At 37.8% G+C, this 17,795-nt stretch overlaps 1 protein-coding gene across 1 annotated transcript in view; it reads right to left on the bottom strand.

Moving 5' to 3' along the window:
* The window catches only part of THSD4 (thrombospondin type 1 domain containing 4), a 92,263-nt gene extending 86,074 nt beyond the window's left edge, over positions 1 to 6,189 (bottom strand). The window contains exon 1 of the mRNA XM_059858222.1: positions 5,966 to 6,189. Within this exon, the coding sequence (XP_059714205.1) occupies positions 5,966 to 6,037 (72 nt within the window). The 5' untranslated portion in view covers positions 6,038 to 6,189. The remainder of the gene's footprint in view (positions 1 to 5,965) is intronic.
* Between the last annotated feature and the right edge of the window lie 11,606 nt (positions 6,190 to 17,795).

Genomic DNA, 17,795 nt, shown 5'->3' with positions numbered 1-17,795 from the left:
ATAAAAATACATTCACTAGAATTCAATTTTAAGAGAATTATTACTTCAAAAAGCAAAGGTGAAAAAAATCAAGCAGATCAAAAGAATGGATAGTGATTATGAAACATTATTAGGAAAGTATTTTGTAAACTATTAGTTTCTAGGGAAAATAGTATTTCCAGGTGTAAAATTCATGGTAAACTCATTTAAACATATGTCTATCTAGTAAGCAATCCAACAAGTTTCTGGAACTGCTTTCAAGAAAATGGTCTATGAACCATGTCTCAGAAACAAATTAGCTCATCCATCACACATAACCATGTCTTTGGTAATGACTTAATGAATTTAGCTTCACTCAGCTAGGACTGAGCATGATGCTGTAATTACTGTGGGAATTACTGCAGCCCTCAATCCATCTTTTAGATGTTTATGGCACGCAAGAAGCTCAGCACAGCCTGAACCAGAGCCCAAAGCCAAACGACTTTGGATCTAGAGAACTACAAGGGAAGTACCCTTACAGACTTTGGTCAGTGCACACCACTGTACTGGGACTGCAGTCCTGTCTTTCCCACAAGAATAGGCAGGGATACACCATACAGGAAGAACTAATGCAATACAGAAATCCTGAGAACACAATTGGAAGAACATTTATTCCCCCTAATCACATAGGGTAAAAGAACACAGTTGGAGTAATTTTGCTAGAATGTAATTAACTCTAAACTGAACATTCTACTACACCAAGTATACACCAGAGTCTTCAAAGCAAACCAGGGTTGTACTACTAATACTGCAGTTGAGACAGACAGTAAAACTGGGGAGAGTGAGGCAACAATGTCAGAGGTCAAATAAACATGTACTGTAGTACTTACACCAATACATAAGAGCAGGTTCTTATAATTTGGCCAAGGCTGTGGATATTTACTTGACAGGATTATTTTTCAACTATTGTATCTCTCACTTTCAGATGTTTTACTGGTGATGTCAGCAGTTACTGCCATATGTAATTTTTTTTTTCTAATCAGGTAATTTTAAAGTAAATCCAAATAACTTTCTTTTATGTATGCTAAATAAATAAATGGTTCAATCCCGCCTTAGTTACCAGTCCACAAATGCTCTCAAACATTCTCATGCCTCATAAACAGAAGGGTTAAGGGTGATGTTTTATGGGAAAGTAAGAGTCAAGGTAATGTATCAATTTCTCAGGAGAATCAATGGAAACCCTATTAACCTTGGCCTGCAAATGGAAACACTCAGGTACAGAGATGAGGAATTATTTTTGCCTGTATGACAGTGGGAGAAATGATGTTTTCTTATATGCTGGCCCTGTGGAAGTCAGAGCTGGAAATGCTTGTTTTATTGGGCCCCATCATGAGCTCCCTACCCATGACTGAAGGTATGGCATCAGATCAACTCGATACTGGAGACTGAGCAGACACAACTTAACTGGTTCATCTCCTGGCCATACAGAGCTTCTTTGAGACAGTGCTCAGATATAAAACCATTCCTGTGTTAGAAAGGCCGATTTTTCAAGCTTATGTAAAAGTTGTTCTTACTGATAATGTTTTGAGCCTCTGAATTGTATTTTACCTATGTGGTCCAGGAATTCATAAATAACAGCTGTATAACAGCACAGCCTCACAGGACTATCATAAGGATAAAAAAATGGAAGATGACAAAATCCACAGATACAACAGTCATTATGGGCAGACCAGTATGGCTGGTAAGCTACAGCTGAATGCAATAAATGAAGACCACCAACAGTCACGCAGCATAAGCACTGCCATGTTTGTTCTCCATGCTGCCCTTTCACAGAATTGGCCAAAATCACATTAGCTGCTGCAGATATGACCTGCTGGGGAGCTCCCTGCCTCTTCACAAGTGCAGCAGATCTGTCCACAGAACACCGGGAGATTCCACTGAGTAAGGTCAGAAATTTGACTGCAGTAAGCCTCAGGAAAGAGAGCTCCTCCTTGACAAGGGAACAGTCAGTCAAGGGTCTCAAAAGGACCATGATCTCAAGGTGTCTGGGGTCTTTTGTGGTTTGGTTGGTGTTTTTTTTTTTTTTTTGTATTCTTCCTTCTTGCTTGAACAAGATCAACAAGGGAGAGCTCCATTCATATTGTACCACACAGAAACAAGTAACACTGAGCTGAACACGAAGTTGCTCACTGGGATGAAGACTGAGTTATTTCTTGCAATGTGCTGCATTTGTGCAGTGGGGATTGTGACACTTGACCCTGTTCAGTGAATGATCTTTTAAATGCTGCCAAGTTTGCTTTGCCTCTCTGGTTCCTGTGGACAAGCTACACACACTGCAGAGAGGCCAAGCAGAGTGGAGGTGCAAATGAACAGGAAAAATGGCAATAAACTCCCTCTGCACGCCTGTCTGCTTATTCCTGGTCTTGCAACTTTGGACACTGTGTAGAACAACTGCCCCACTGGTTGGCCCACAAGCCACAGATGAGAACCAGCAGTGTCTGCAGCCCACCAAGAATCTCACTCAGAGCTGCTCAGGCTCCCTTTACTCATTTTAGAGGGTGGAGTCAGACTTTTTCACACTCTTTATGCCCAAATTCCAAAGGGAAGCATTTCACATCTGTGAAATTTATTTATAATAAAAACATATTAAAACAACACTTAAGGACACTGTTTAGTATCTTCTACACTTCATACTGCACTACTTTATGAAGAAAGCTGAACAGTATCTAGTATTCAATACTCTGAAGCTGAATAGTATCTACTATTTAAACAAAACTTTTGCTTCTATAAACAGCCTGATTAATGTAGCAAAACATGCTCAAGGACTGAAAAGAATTAGGTATCCTAAAACCTGTTCCTGTTCACTTAAACATGCTGAAAGTTCTGTGGTAAGTCATATATGATGTATTTTGATGATTAGTCAGATTATGATTACTTATCACATTAAAATAGGGATCAAATCAACACAGAAGTTATATGTGAGGCTTCCTTCCCATTGTCCACATATTTTGTCAGCTAGACCGATGTTTTTTTAAAAACTAATAGAAAACAATTCAAACCAAACTCAGAATGGTACCATTTGGATTTGCTTTATTGCTGAGAAGGCCAGGCTGGGGACTTTGGAACATTTGCACAGCTTCACTGACACCTGTACTGAGGCAGATAGGGCTGACAGTACTGATTTATGGTCAATTTGTATGGGATTAAAGAAGCTACTAAAATAGGAAAATTCAGCTGAATCAACTAAAATCCCAAGGCATGTGAAATTCTCAAATGCAAATATCTGACAAGTACTCTGAGAAAACAGATTTTAAAGGCTACCTGCTTTTGAGTGAAGAATAATCCCAGACTTAGGAATACCTGAAAATACAGGGATGGGCTATTCCTCAGGAAAACTCCCTGCTTGCTCAAGCCCAATGTATCTAGTCAAACCAACGATTTTCCTGCTAGAGCTGATTCCAAAACACCAGATGAAAGAAGTGAGAAGGAGGAAAGCTTGATTAAGCGTTGTTTTGCTAGGAGTTCAGCATGTTCATTTGCTGAGAAGCACACACACACACAAGCTCTGGGCTTGGCCATACAAATGTGGTGCAAGTTACAAATCTATATAACCTTATTTCCTTCCTGGATGGAAAAGTGATGCAATGTAGTTTCACTGACCTCATGCCAAGTCATGCCTTAAATCAACAACAAATGAAAAGCAGAACATAATCATACACACATTAGAACAAGTGTTAGGGGTTTCTTAAGAATTATATGGGAAAAAACATATTACTTGAATGTTTCTTGAACAGGTAAAGTTGTGCAGCATTAAAATACAGACAAAACAAGCTGGCAAGAAAAGCAACTTCCCATTGACTTCATAATCTATTAAAACCTGACATTTTTATGAGCAGAACTTTTAAAAATACATACCTATAAAGCAATTAAATATTCAGAGAGGTATACAAAACAGTTCAAAGAACACAAAACGACAATCCAGGTTCCTTCAAAAAATGGCTTCTCACTTATTTCCTCTGTCTTCAATTCACTGTCAACCACAGGAAAAATCTTTACTGAGTAATTGCCTAGAGAAATAATATTTATGTAGCCAAGGTTCTGCAGCTGGAGCAGGGAAATGCACAAGATTATCGGGTTGTCTCTTACAATACAGGACAAAGAAATATTATATTAATAACAGTAGGTACAGTATATTTTTATTATGAAATTTCCAAAATTAGGCATATGAACATAATAAAGGAAAAAATTTCTCACCCCTTATGCTAAAATCTACAACCAGAAATTCACTGATAAAGCAACAGGCCAATTTTTTATATTCTGTCTGCTGTATTAGCTGAAAAACTAAGAAAAACAGTCCAGTTTAAAGTACTTGGCATATGGATCACAGTGCTAAAACATTCCACATTGCACTTTTACAGCAGAAATTAATTTCCAGGTAAGAACACAGCATTGCTTTTATTTTACTTGCTAACGAGGATAATTGGCAGGCAGCACTGCTGCTGCTCTAGATTTGCTCTTTATATGGATCTCTGAAGACCACATGTGCATGCAGTGGTGACAGAAATATTTTCCATATGAGCCACCACAGATTTTAAGGTCCCTCAGTCTGAACAAGGTGAGTCCATCTATCATTTTCTGTGCTCCATAACAATCAACCAGGAAGTTAAAAACTTCTGTGACAACTAGAGGGCAATGATCAGCTTCCAATTGCTCTGATCATCAAACCATTTAAATTTGTTGAGACATTGCTGAAAACCTTTCCCTGCTTTAGCTAGATCAAAGGCAGCACAAGATTTCACTAAGAGACATTTTCTTGAAACAAAGCTGTTAAAGATTCTCTTATTAAAACACCCTGAAAGCAAAATAAAGTTTATTTCTAGACACAGGAGCTACAGGGAGTGTCAACCACACACTGCTGGACAAGGTGTTTTTTCCTGTTCACTTCCACCTTTACCAGGGAAAGTAATTGATCTGGACTTCATTAGGCTACTATTAAGTTATGACAGCACCAATAAAGCTTTAAAGCAGAATCACTGTTTTCAGATGATTTACTTAAGGAAGGTATATTTATGGAACAAAATTATCCAATGATTTGTTTAAAATGCACAGCTACACATCCCATCTCAGGTAGAGTGAGGGAGAATGAGTATCAAATGTGTTTTTTGCAATTAATTTCATTAGATGGAATATTTTATATCAAATAGTACCATGCCTGCTAAGTTATTTCCTAAATGGCAAAAGAGTAGCAGAAAATTTCTGCTTTGGTATGAAAGAAGTACTTGATGACAAACTGCTCTGATGAGGACAAAAATCTGGAAAATGGCTCTTCATAAATCAAGCAGCAACTTTTTAAAGCGTATAAAGAGCTGTTCTATTCCACTGTTGAAGATTTAGGAATTAGGAATATTAGGAACACATAAAGTCCTTCTTTGATTATACTATATAGAGTTTTTTAAAAATCAAGTTCTTTCTGCCCTGCCCCAGACTAAACATTACATGTATTTGCACAAAAAGAACCTTATTAAAGTAATGAAGCCTGGAGTTTTTACATGCTCACATCCCTAAAATGTACCCTGTGCAAAAACTTTTTCACTAGCGCACATTTTTGCAGAAAATATGAACAAAACAATACCATCTACTGCTGCAGAGTATCATATTTCTCTGTATGTTAGTAAAGAAAAATTCACAAATTAGTAATTTCTTATAGAAAGCATATTGTATATCAAATCTAGATAAGTTTCAAACTATTCTCCTACAGTACCTTCTGGCTTTTGCAAAGAAAAAAAAAACCAAACCAAACAGACCCCAAAGCAAAAAAGCAAACAAAAATCCCCCGAACAAAACAAACCCCCAAATCTAACCAAAGCAAAAGCTTTTTACACAACACAAACAACACAATTCTAAAATGTTTAACAGCATAAAAATACTTTACAGTCCATCTTAATAGATAGGAAGAAAATGCAACTGTGACAAGACGATTTTTGACAAGACATTGTACTTTGCTTACCTCACCCCCAGGTCTTGCTAACATTGCTGTTTGAAAGCAGAGCAACGTTAGTATCAGGTAGCTGACAAACATTATTACCCAAAGTTAGAGCTACCCTGGAGGAGCAAACCCTCTGCCAAGTACTAACAGCTAGCAGATGCACTTGTGTCTCAGGATCACAGCCCTGAGCTCTTGTAGGTACGAGTCTGTCTCCCTCTCCCCCTTTCTCTCGCACTCACGGTCCGACCAGGAGCTTTGCTCTCAGCCACTGCTCTGAAGACAACTGGTAAGTTGATCTCTTCATGTAATGACTTCTCCCTGCTGGGGGAGGGGGCTCGGCCAGCGCTGAGCTGGGGGGCTGCAGTCAGTACGAAGCGAAGAAGGGGAGGGACAGAAATGGTCACTGCCAAGTTATGCATCTGCTGTGATTCATGGAACAAGCTAAACGGTAACCTTTAATGCACGAGGAGCTTTGGCAAAGCGTTATTGACTTAGGCAGGCATGATTGGAGAAACAGGCTAAAGCTGCTGCAAGAGATGCCTGTTGATGGTTAGACGGCATGTGCTACTTAAAGGTACAGCACCTCCTTTTATTAACAAGTTTATGATACATACATCACAACTTAAAACCTAACCAGGAAGCAACCTACGGTTTTACAGTCAGCCCTACACCAGCACACTCCTGCAACCCCAACGGCCTGATCCTGCCTTATCAGTCAGAACCTGCTGCCTCTCATCCCTGGCCCCAGGGCAACAGCCCAGGGGAACCCAGGTGCCCATTTGCTCTCCAGAGTGTCCCAACTGCCTCCTGAAATGGACTCCTTCCTTTAGAACAATCTCCTGGAGTAGGATATGGATGTAGTCTCTCTTTCATTTGTATATTATAGCTGAAGAAAAGAAATTTTGATTTATAACGATCCAACCCATCAAATAACCTGCTTTGACTAAGCAAGCAAAAGTGCAAGTCTTTCTTAAAGTTCCAACTCCTGAAGTCAAAAAACCACACTATATTCTCATCTTTCATGTAAATACATAGTTCTTATCCATATGGTTCCAGGGGATATCTCAAAAATACGACCCAAGAATAACCTGGTCTCGTATGTCAGACAGTAAACCACATGAACTCACAATACAGGTACTTGAAAATATCTCAACATTTTAGGAGGCAGGAAGTAAAAATTTTGGTGAAATCGAGAAGAACACCATTATTAAGTATCATATTTCTTTTTGTAATTTGGTGAGCTTTGTATACACAGCTGAGTATGTCAGACTCCTCAGGCTATTTTTAAACTAGCTTCACCAACCTGCCTTTTCCTCTCCTATGAGAGGTGAAGTATAAAATAGTCTTCCTCAGAACTGCAATTAAATACAGTCAAACTCCCAAAGCAGTAGAGAAAATTAGCATTCACACTGCTGCTGAAAGTCCAGATTCTGTTCTGTTTGCATTTGGATATCTGGTTCTCCAGAAAGGCAAAATCTGACCTCTATTAATTAGACATGATTGTCACTGTACATCTTCCCTCTCAGCTCTTTCCTTTTACAGACTGCCACCATTGCCCATAAAGATCCCACCTTCTCCTGCCTAACCTGTCTCGCAATGCTGTGTTTGTTCAGCACCTCCAGAAAAGCCTCCCCATTTTTGCCTCTCAAACCACCTTTCACCTCTTCTTCCCCTTTGGATGCACAGCCTTGCAGTGCTGTGCTCCTGGCAGCACCACTGCAGTACCTGTGAGCACCATGCCCAGTGAGGGCATGCCAGGGAGGAGGTCCTGCAATGCAGCCTGGCCAGGACTGGGCATCTCAGTGACACAAGAACCCTCTTCAGGTGACTCCCCTTGGGGGAGCAGTACAAGCTTCAGAACATTTACAGAGCCAGAATGAGATTTCAGTAGGGACCTCAAGAGTGGTTCTCCCAAATGATCTGAATGATCACAGGCTGGGGACTCTAAGAATGGTGACCAACAGCCCAAATCTGCAGCTTCTGAAAACTTGACAGTGTAACCTTAATGGTACTTTCTGACAAAAATCATTGAGAACTCTCCATTACTATGTTGTTCTCACAAATAGAACAGCTCCCTTCAAGACCTACAGTAAAGAAGTATTTTCTCCCCTTTTAAGGCAAGCTGAAGGTTTGCAGAATTATACCACGGTGCTGACAGCTAAATGCAGAGCTGCCATTACAGGTACTTTGTACACTGGTTGCCTATGGCAAAGTCTTCAGACTAAAAATGTAAAGCCAAATAAACTTAAGGAAATTTTCCATCAAAACCCTGTCAGGAAGCCAATCTGTCCTTCCATATTTTTTAAAAATATCTAGATGTACCACAAAAGGAAAAAGGATAGTGAACAAACTGCCAACTGAACTGGAGTTCAAAACACTTCCAACAGAGGAGCTGCAGCTATGATACTCTGAAAATAGATTCAGTGCTTGAAAAAGTTTTAAAAGAACACACCATTTCAGACTGCAGTGTGTAACAGAAACTCCAGTGATGAAAGCTCCTTCATGCAGATTGACTACTGCTTCCATAAAATTAAACTCTGTCTTGTTTTGAAGTTCTTCACAATGTGAACTAGTTCTTCTGAATAAATATATAGCACAGGCTCAGTATTGCCAATCTTCTTTAATGGCAGGCAGAAAAGCAAATTTAAGGAAATTAAGAGTACCTATGATTTTAGTCTCCTCTCTGCTGACCATTCCACAGAGCAGTATATTTTCTGCAAATAATGAACAATCTTACTGAAGTCTAACTGAATATTATTAGGATGAGTTTCCGAGCACAGAAAGCTGTACTACATTCCCATTTAATAAGTCATATAACTAATTCTTTCCATATGCATTTAATTTTTCCTCTATGAAAATACAGACAGAATTCCCTGAATTTCAGAAGCTGGTGCTCTGTTCTCCATGTTAAGACAAGAGATCTATCCATTCCTGCTCCTGTGCCTTCAAGCTTTATCCCAGTGAACTGGATGGACACTGTGCTGGTTCATAGGCACAAGCACAGCCTTTCTCTGCAGCACAGAGCAACTTGAAACTTAACACTATGCCCAGCTTGCACTGCTGCAAGCACGAGCAGAACTTCTCTGCAAACCTCAACAATCACTACACTGGAGATTACAAAAGTACTGGGGCAATAGCAAAAGTCATTTTATGACTGATGAGCTATTTCACATATGAAGTTGTGAAGTTTCAGATAGAGAAATCAAAATACCTTGCAACAGTTAAATGGAAGAAATAAGATGTCAGTAATTTCAAGATAAAAATGCCTTTGCTTTTACTTAGAAACATAACAAAAATAATAACATAACTATTTTAGGTATATAACTGAAACTCCAAAATTATAGTTTAAAAAAAGAAAAACCAAAACCAGAACCAGAAAAGGCCATCACAATGTTTTGGGAGAGTGTTCCTCTCTCTTATTCTTGGAAATAAAAATACACAAAACAAAAAAAGGACTTTTGGACAGTACAGTTCTTATTAAGAAATTACTGACATTCATCTGTGAAAAAAATAGCTGTCAGTCTCAAAGGGTTTGTAAATATCAATTAGTTTATGAAGTTTTCTTACCCTTCTTCCTGAGGCAACTGCACCTGAATTTCAAAGAGGACAAGTTTGTTAAACTTTTCAAAAGTATCACAGCTACTGCTTTCTGCTAAAGGTATATTAGTTTATAAAGTTGACCACATTCCTAGTATAAAAGTAATCATAGACAAAAGATGAGTCAAAACAAGTTTTTAAAGACTTCCTTTCTACTTCCTACAGCCTCAATGTTTGTAGAGTTTAACTCTCAAATTCTTAAAGCAAGATCACATGGAGGATGACAACATATTTCAGGCTGAGTTACTTCAGAACAAGACAATGACAATGAATTTCTGTCCATTTTGCATACAAGTGAAAATAATTAATTCATGTTTTGTCACTACATTTGTCAATGCCACTAAATCAGCTTAGTTGAAACACCTAAACCAAAGAACTATGTAAAAGTAAGATGAAAGCCAAAACAAATTTGCTGCTACAGCATAATCAGCAAGTCCTTTAACTGTTTCTAAAAACAAGTATTTAAAAGAGCATTCATTTGCTTTGGACAGACACCATCTTCCAGGAATCACTAACAGGAAAAGCAGTAGACACTGCATATTCTACTACTATTTAAGAAAAGGTGTTAGGTTTTTATTTTAGTGTTCCATGTAAAAATTTCACAGAGGAGGAAAAAGGCTGAATGTACAAGAAATTCAGTACAAATTCCATTATCAAGTGGAAAATCTAGTGTGCTTTGGTTTTATTTTAATTGGTCATTTTTTCCAATTGGTGATCTACAGGTTACTTTATAAAAAGAAGGAAGGGAGAAAATTTTTATGTTGATGAAGTCATGTGTAAAGATGGCTGCCATATTTATAGCTGTCAGATAGGCATTTCCAATCATTACCTCATTTCATTTTTTCCAAGAAGCATTCCTTTCTGAATTAATTATTCAGATGTATTAAGGTTAAAATAAATTACCACTGTGCTTTAGCCTGAACTATTGAAAGACACTGGCCATAATATTTTGCTCAAAATTCCTTCTATGAGGAAGGAATTTAATAATTTTATTATTTTCTTTTAATATCATTTTAAAATAATGTTTGTGTTAAATTAAACACTTGAATTAAAGAAGTCTCTTGCCACATTCTGTGTGCCTGAGCAGACAGGTAATGTAGACTGCAGAAAGAATGCATTTTCCGTGGAAAAAAACCAGTGTACTTGAGAAGGATGGAGAAAGAAAAATGCCTTTCCCTACCCTACCTTCTTGGATTCAGGAAATACTGCAGCTGAAGTATTGAGGGATTTCTTTACCCCTGTGAAGGCATATACATCCACTCCCCTGCTATCTGCATTTCACTGGCAGACAGGATGATGAAAAAGGGCAAGAGATTCTCTCCTATCCTCTGCCTTCTACAGCTAAAACAGTTATTGTTATTGCAGTGCTTTTGGAAGAGCCATGATCACAATGAATCTGGATTTCAGCAGATGAAATCACAATAGGTACAAGAAGGACCAAGGAGTAATGGACTTTTATAGATGCCATTGAACAAAACCAAACCCACACAGCCTGGGGAGGAAGACAAAGGCTGAGCTATGATTGCAGCCTTGAGGGTTAAGTACATGGAGCCCTGTGAAGGGAAGCCCAGATGTGGAGCACCCTGGAGGAAACAAATCCCAGAGCCTCACACATAGTCCACTGCACCTCAGCATTCTTTCTTGGTTTTGACTCCATTTAGTATATGAAATAATAACACTTTCCCAAGTAACTCACAGCTTTTATTTGTACCCTTTTGCTCAATTATTTTGTTAGGAAAGCAGCTGACTTCACACAATTTCTTGTACAAAGAAGCATTTAAGGGGATAGCTATGTCCCTAAAACTGAAATATTGTTTAGCTACCAGAGTACTTCACTGCATGGAGCAGCATGTCTCCTGCTGCTACCTTACATAATGAAGCTAGAGATTGACTTCTCAATCTGTATGTCTAGTAAGTTTTTGATCCCACTGCACAGTTATGGAAAAGACAAAGGGTTGCCGTGCAAAAAAGCTCTTCTAAAGAGTTTGTAATCAATTATTCCATTCTTTGTGTCACTTTGTGTCCTGAGTAATACTTTTGTTGGTTAACTACTTTCCAACTTAACTTTCAACTTCTGTTCCTGCTTCTTTTCCTTCCTAAACTGCACAATCCTCATTTTTCCACTTTTTGTCATCCAAAGTCACTCCAAGTTTGACTTCTTTTCTGTTTCTCATATTTTTCTTTCTCTTTTGTGAGGGAATAGAGATCAGTTTAGAAAGTACACACCATTAAAAAGGTGTTATGACATCCTGAGAGAACAGCATTACAAAGCAAGTTTCAAACATTGGTCTGTACTCAGGCCAGCCCAGCACAGGTTACAGCAGTGGGAGTTGTCAGTTCCTTCCATATAAGTCACCTTCATGACCAACCTGTTTTCTCCTTTTACTGCCATGGTACTGGCAGTTCATGGTGCTTTTAAACTACACTCAAACCCTTAAAAGGAAATCTGAGCATTTCCTTCCTCTTCTCCCTGCTCTTGACTTCTTAAAACTAAAACTTTTGATTGCAAAGCCAGACTTTACTAAGAAGGTCCAACTTCAAAGAGCTGAATATAAACCTCAAATGGACTTATCATCTTGAATCTTTTCTTTGCTACTGAATCTATTATCCCTTTCCCCTTTCTGGCCTTACAATGTGCTAGAGGGAGGAAAGGACCTTTGGTTATCACCTGCCCAGGGCTGGGCTAGAATGTCTATTTTTCATGGCCATACTCCAATTTTCTGTATTTTGATGATAAAATTCTGGTTTATTTCCCAAGTTCTCAGAGCACCTCTCTGCCTCCCCAGACAGTAGTTGCATAGTGCAAGGAGAACAGGACGACATTTATGAGGCATTCCTTCCTCTGACCAACACTATGTTTTGACTGCGGAGCAAGTGGACACCATTCTTTGAACTTCTAATTTTTATGACTACCATTCATCTTGTGACAAAATTTTTTATTTCGGCACTTGTTAATCAATGTCTTTGTTTTCCTAATAAGGCATTAAGATGTTTAGCACCATATTCTGGTTCTCCTCACTCTTAAAATTTGATATTATTTTCTTAAATATTTTCATAACATATTATTCAACTTTATTCATGCTGTCTTCTTCCTCTTCCTATACACAAAAGAGTGGTGAAACCAAAAGGAAAAGAGTTCTTTGATGGACCCTATTTAATCTCCTTTTCTGTATGCATGAAAACAGAGACACATATTTCTAGAAAACTACCTCTCATCACCCAAGTTTCACACAAGGCATTTGTGTTTCCTGTTGAAGCGTGGCAAATGAGCAGCCACTAAAAAGAGGACCCACAGGAAAAGCAGACCTTGCCCTTTAAAATGTTAGAACCCGTTCCTGTGCACCTGCCACAAAACTGGAATAAACCTATACTTGGTACCAGTGCTATATTTGGGCACTTACCTAAAATAAGAAATGGGACTAAGTCTGTTGGTCCATTAAAAAAATAAATACCCATGAAAAATTCTAAATAATCTGTACCTATATCAGATTAATTATAAATCATACAAATAATGCACATCTATTTCCTGGGAAAAGTAGGCCTCCTGCTAGGTAAAACATTCTAAATATGAGTTTGAATCAGAGTATTTTCAAATCTTTAACTTCTTCATCAGAGATAAAATTTGATACTTCTAATTCTAAATGCAGAAAGCAATTTAAAGATACAACAAGATCACAAGATCTGGATCATGTAAGTATACTTGTTTTAATTATAAAACCAAATAAACAGAGAAGTACCAAAAAAAAAAAAAAGATGAATAGAAAGAATCTTGGAAGACTTTTATCATGATCCGTTATATTTTTTTATAGTTTACAGGAATACCAAGCTTCTACCTGCTTCTGACAGGAAAAAAAAAGGGGAAAAAGCTGTTTTGTTACAAAGGAAATGCACATGTTTGACTGAAAACTTGGGATTTAACTGCAATGCTGGTCAAAATGCACTGTATGCACACTCATCCAGAATCCAAATACAGGAAGAAAGAGGAGGAAGATTTCCAAAGTAATTTCATTACACATCCCAAGTTACCTGAAGTGAGCAGAGAGAACTCATAGTACTGTAGCCTACACTTTGGGCAGCAAGCACATCTCTACTTTTCTCATCTAGGTACTAAACTCCTGAGTCAAAGATGCAGTTATTCCTTCCCAAAAATCTCTCCATACTCTGATTCCATCTTCCAAGTCCACCATCTCTACCAACAGGACTGTCAGATCTCAGCATACTGCCAGTCTCTAATGCATTGCAAATTAAAAGACTTAACACCAGCCTAGGTCAAAATCTACCCTGTTAGTAGACTCAAGGCTCATTTTTCATCACTGGGGGTCCAGGCCAGGTCAAAACCACACAGCACCAGCAGATCAGTTACACTGCTGGTGCAAATTAGGTACAAATTAGAAGCATAGCTGCAGTGCTAGAACAAGGCTTCTCTTTCTCTGCAGATCTACAATGTATTAACATGAACAAACTCTTAGAAACTGTGCATCTTTATTGCCTAGATAAAAAAAAATTCTGGGGAATCTGGTTGTTTATAGAGTAGATTTTTTTGATAGTTTATCTTATAAATGTGCTTGCTTTCAAAGTAATCCTATTAAACACATGCTGCCCATTAGAACCAAGTGAACCTTCAGTGTATGTGGAGTCTTCCAGCTATCTGGACAGTGGTCCCACATGCTTAAAAGCTTGGAAGGCACACAGCTAGAGCAGACTTCATTCCATTTTTCTAGGTGTCTTTCAAGTACACATACCATTTCTGAAAATGACCAATTCTGCATGGCTGATTTCTGCTACACAGAAATTGGAAACAGGAAATTGGAACCATATAACTACAGATTATGTTAAATCTTGAGCTAAATGGAATGTGTATGAATTCTGAAAATTCATATGCAGCTCAAACTAGATAAGAAGCATCTTAAATAATTATGCATCCTTGTGTCTCAAATATTTCATTTACTACTGGATTAGCAACTCACAAAACTGATAAATACTTGAATAAACAGCTGATGAGTCTCTGAGTACCCAAAGGACATCAGTATAATTTAACTTGAAATTTCCCTTCCTGAACCCGCCAACTGAAACAAGTTCAGTACAGTCAAATTTTCTCATGGGACAAACAACTTGTCTAAATTCAGGCAAATTCATTTCTTTACTATATAAGGAGGAAAGTCAAGCCCAAAATGATTACATTAAATTGTTTGGTACTCTGAAAACTGTTCTTAAGTCATTTAGCATGCCATTTTATTTGTCAGCAGTTATATCTAATTCTTAACCCTTGGTATATCAAAACCAGTGTGTGTGTGTTTATATATATATGAAAGACTTCACTTTTAATTTTACAGTGTAAAATCTCTACACATTGCACAAAATCTGGAAATACTGTTTGCTGGTAACAAGGTGTAAATAAATATAGAAATAATTCTAGTAGGAAGACAAAGCAAAAAAAGACTTCTTAAAAGGTCACCTAGTACAAAGACAGTGAGGAAACATTCTCTATGTGCATTTTGAAAGACACAAATGGTGCTGATTACTTTATCCCCATACTCAGACTGTCTACGTGGGTTAAAGCTAGCAATAATACCAGTTCTAATCTTAAAGGCCCATGGAGAGACATAAAACCAGACTGCTTAAGAAATCTGGTTGTAAAAGCACATCTGTGCAGCCAACACAATCACATGGCTGGAAAACAATCAGAATTCCAACAAGAATCAAGTGAATAAAACCCACAGAAAATTCCTTCATTGTGAAAGGAAGATTTTCTTTGGAAGATTTCCTACACAGTTCCAAATCTCTTCAATACAATAGTTTCATACTTGTGTGGAGCATGTCTCAAATAATTTTCCAACAATGTTTCAGGGAAGATTTCCTCACACTGAGCTACTTCTCAATTAATATATCACTTATTTTCAGGTACAACTCCATGTGCTAGCTCATGTGCAATGCCATAGTACTCACCAGGAACTTATTTGCCTGAGGTACCAGTGTGAGAACCCTGCCAGCCCATTGGTAGCTTAGCTGGTTTATATTTAATTTGCCTTTATCACATGTATTTTGCAAAACACTTAAAACTGCGGGTTTAGATACACTGTCAAGGGATTTGAGCAATCAATCATCTAAAACAGTGACAAAATTAAGAATACTGAAAAAAAATTAAAAATATATTTACCTCATCTTTACTTTTCTGTCCACTTGTAGTTTTTTGGATTTTCCCATAATGTTGGAAAGCTGCATGGAGAATGAAGGCACACACACATACATACATTCCCCCAGTGAAAACTAATCAAACAATTCTAGCCACCAATTCCAGAGTGGTATTGGTCTATTTAAATTTGCATATTTGTCATTACTTAAGAAGGAAGATAATAATTAAGAATGGCCATCATATCCCTCTCCAAGAAAACACCAAATGAAGTGCAATGATAAGGTTTTCAGCATCTGTACTTCACCTCAACTATCTGAATAACGTTTTGAATTACAGTGCAGGAGGCCTCCCAGACCCAAGCTGGCACCAGTGCCAAGCCGAGCTGCTTTGACAGTGCCAAGTGCCTCCTGCAATCTGCCATCAGGAGCCTGGGCTGCTGAGTTTTGTTTGCCAGGGGAAAGGGCCGGCGTTGGTGTTCAGGGGCCTGTGGCCATGAGTGGGTGGCCACCTCCTGTGTCTATGATTTCTTTTTTCTCTCAAGCTTGCAAAGTAAGTAGCTGGTTTATAGTGCCTTAGTTAATTTATATTTAATCAGAAAAGGTGTAGTTGACTGGAAACTGTTTGCTTCTCTTTCAATCTCAGTAACCATTTCATTCATTTTTCTAATATGACACAGATTTCGTATTTACTGAAAAGAGCTGATATTCTTCTCTCTTATGAAAGATTTCAGAATTAAAATTTGCAGTGCAAAATTCTGCACAATATGCTAAACCAGAAGTCTAATTTATACAAAATATGTGACGTTTCAAATTCCTAAACACATTATGTGCAAGTGGATCAAGACAATACTTCAGTATCCAGGCTAATATGTGGTGATAAAGGGCATTAAACAAATCTAATCTGCCATGGAACCCTAACGACCACTTTTCCAAAGCCAAAATAGACAAAGAATTACAAGATCTACTCTTTGAATGAGAATATTTATTATAATTTTTACCAGAGAATAGTAGGCACTTATCTTAAAAATTTTTTTTTTAAATCTCATTCTTAGGACATGAAATATATCATAACTTATCAAGATTTTTTTGCAACCTAGAGACACTAAAGAAAGTGTTTAGTAAACACTGGATTTCAGGTTGGTAACCTTTCTTTCTAGGAAAAAAACCCTACTTTTTATTTTCCTCTTAAAAACTTTAACCGTGAAGGATTCAAAGTCAGATACTAAACTTAGTTTTAGTAAATATTCTCATATCCATATCGAGAAGAACAATATATTTAAGAAGAGAAAAGTTTTTTAGAAATTTCTCTGCACGATCACCTATTCTATGCATTATTAGGCAGAGCATAATCAGCTTCCAAGGGTATTTTAGAAGATTACCATTTAGGCCCTTCAGTACATCTGTCCTACCACCCCAACACTTTCAATCACTGCTTTTCAATCTGTGTAGGAGCCACAGACTACTCCTTTCATCGTGGAGAAAAATATAGGACACATCCATAATTCCCCATCTAGGCTTCATGCTATTCCCTTCCAAGGCGGTTTGGCAAGCAGGGAAGATATTTCAAAGGAAAACATATAGGGCCTCACTCAGCCATATTAATGCTCCTTCACATTCCTCTTGCAGTATTATCCTGCCCATAAGGCTTATTTAAGTACAAGAACATCTTTGGCAAGCAGGGCTTTCAAAACAGAGACCTGCGTGGAGAATCCAACAGCAGGACTTCGTTTTCACCTTCACACAATAGCCGTATTACAAAAACAACTTGCACTTACATGGGAACACAAAGTGATGGATAGGTTTAGATTTGAAATCAAATATAGCTTCAACAGCAAATTTTAAAATTGAGAAAGTCTGCTGCTGTCACCTTATCATTTTGCATAAAAATTAGAAGGAAAAAAAAAAATACAAAACCTACAGAAATATATAAGCCAATATATTCCACAGCAGCACCATAAAGGTTAAGTCTAGACTAAAAAACCTATTTTTTGAATTGGACACAATATTGGGAAGCAAGGACTGTCCATAATATGGCTGACAAAAAACACACAGACACCCCTATCTTAACAAATGTCTTCTCTAAGCAACTTCATGTTATGAGTATTCTAACACGATGTTTTAA

The sequence above is a fragment of the Haemorhous mexicanus genome, chromosome 13, assembly GCF_027477595.1.
Source record: "Haemorhous mexicanus isolate bHaeMex1 chromosome 13, bHaeMex1.pri, whole genome shotgun sequence".
NCBI classification, from domain to species: Eukaryota; Metazoa; Chordata; class Aves; order Passeriformes; family Fringillidae; genus Haemorhous; species Haemorhous mexicanus.
Note: the sequence above shows the minus strand (reverse complement) of the source record. Positions and strands in the feature narration are given on the sequence as shown.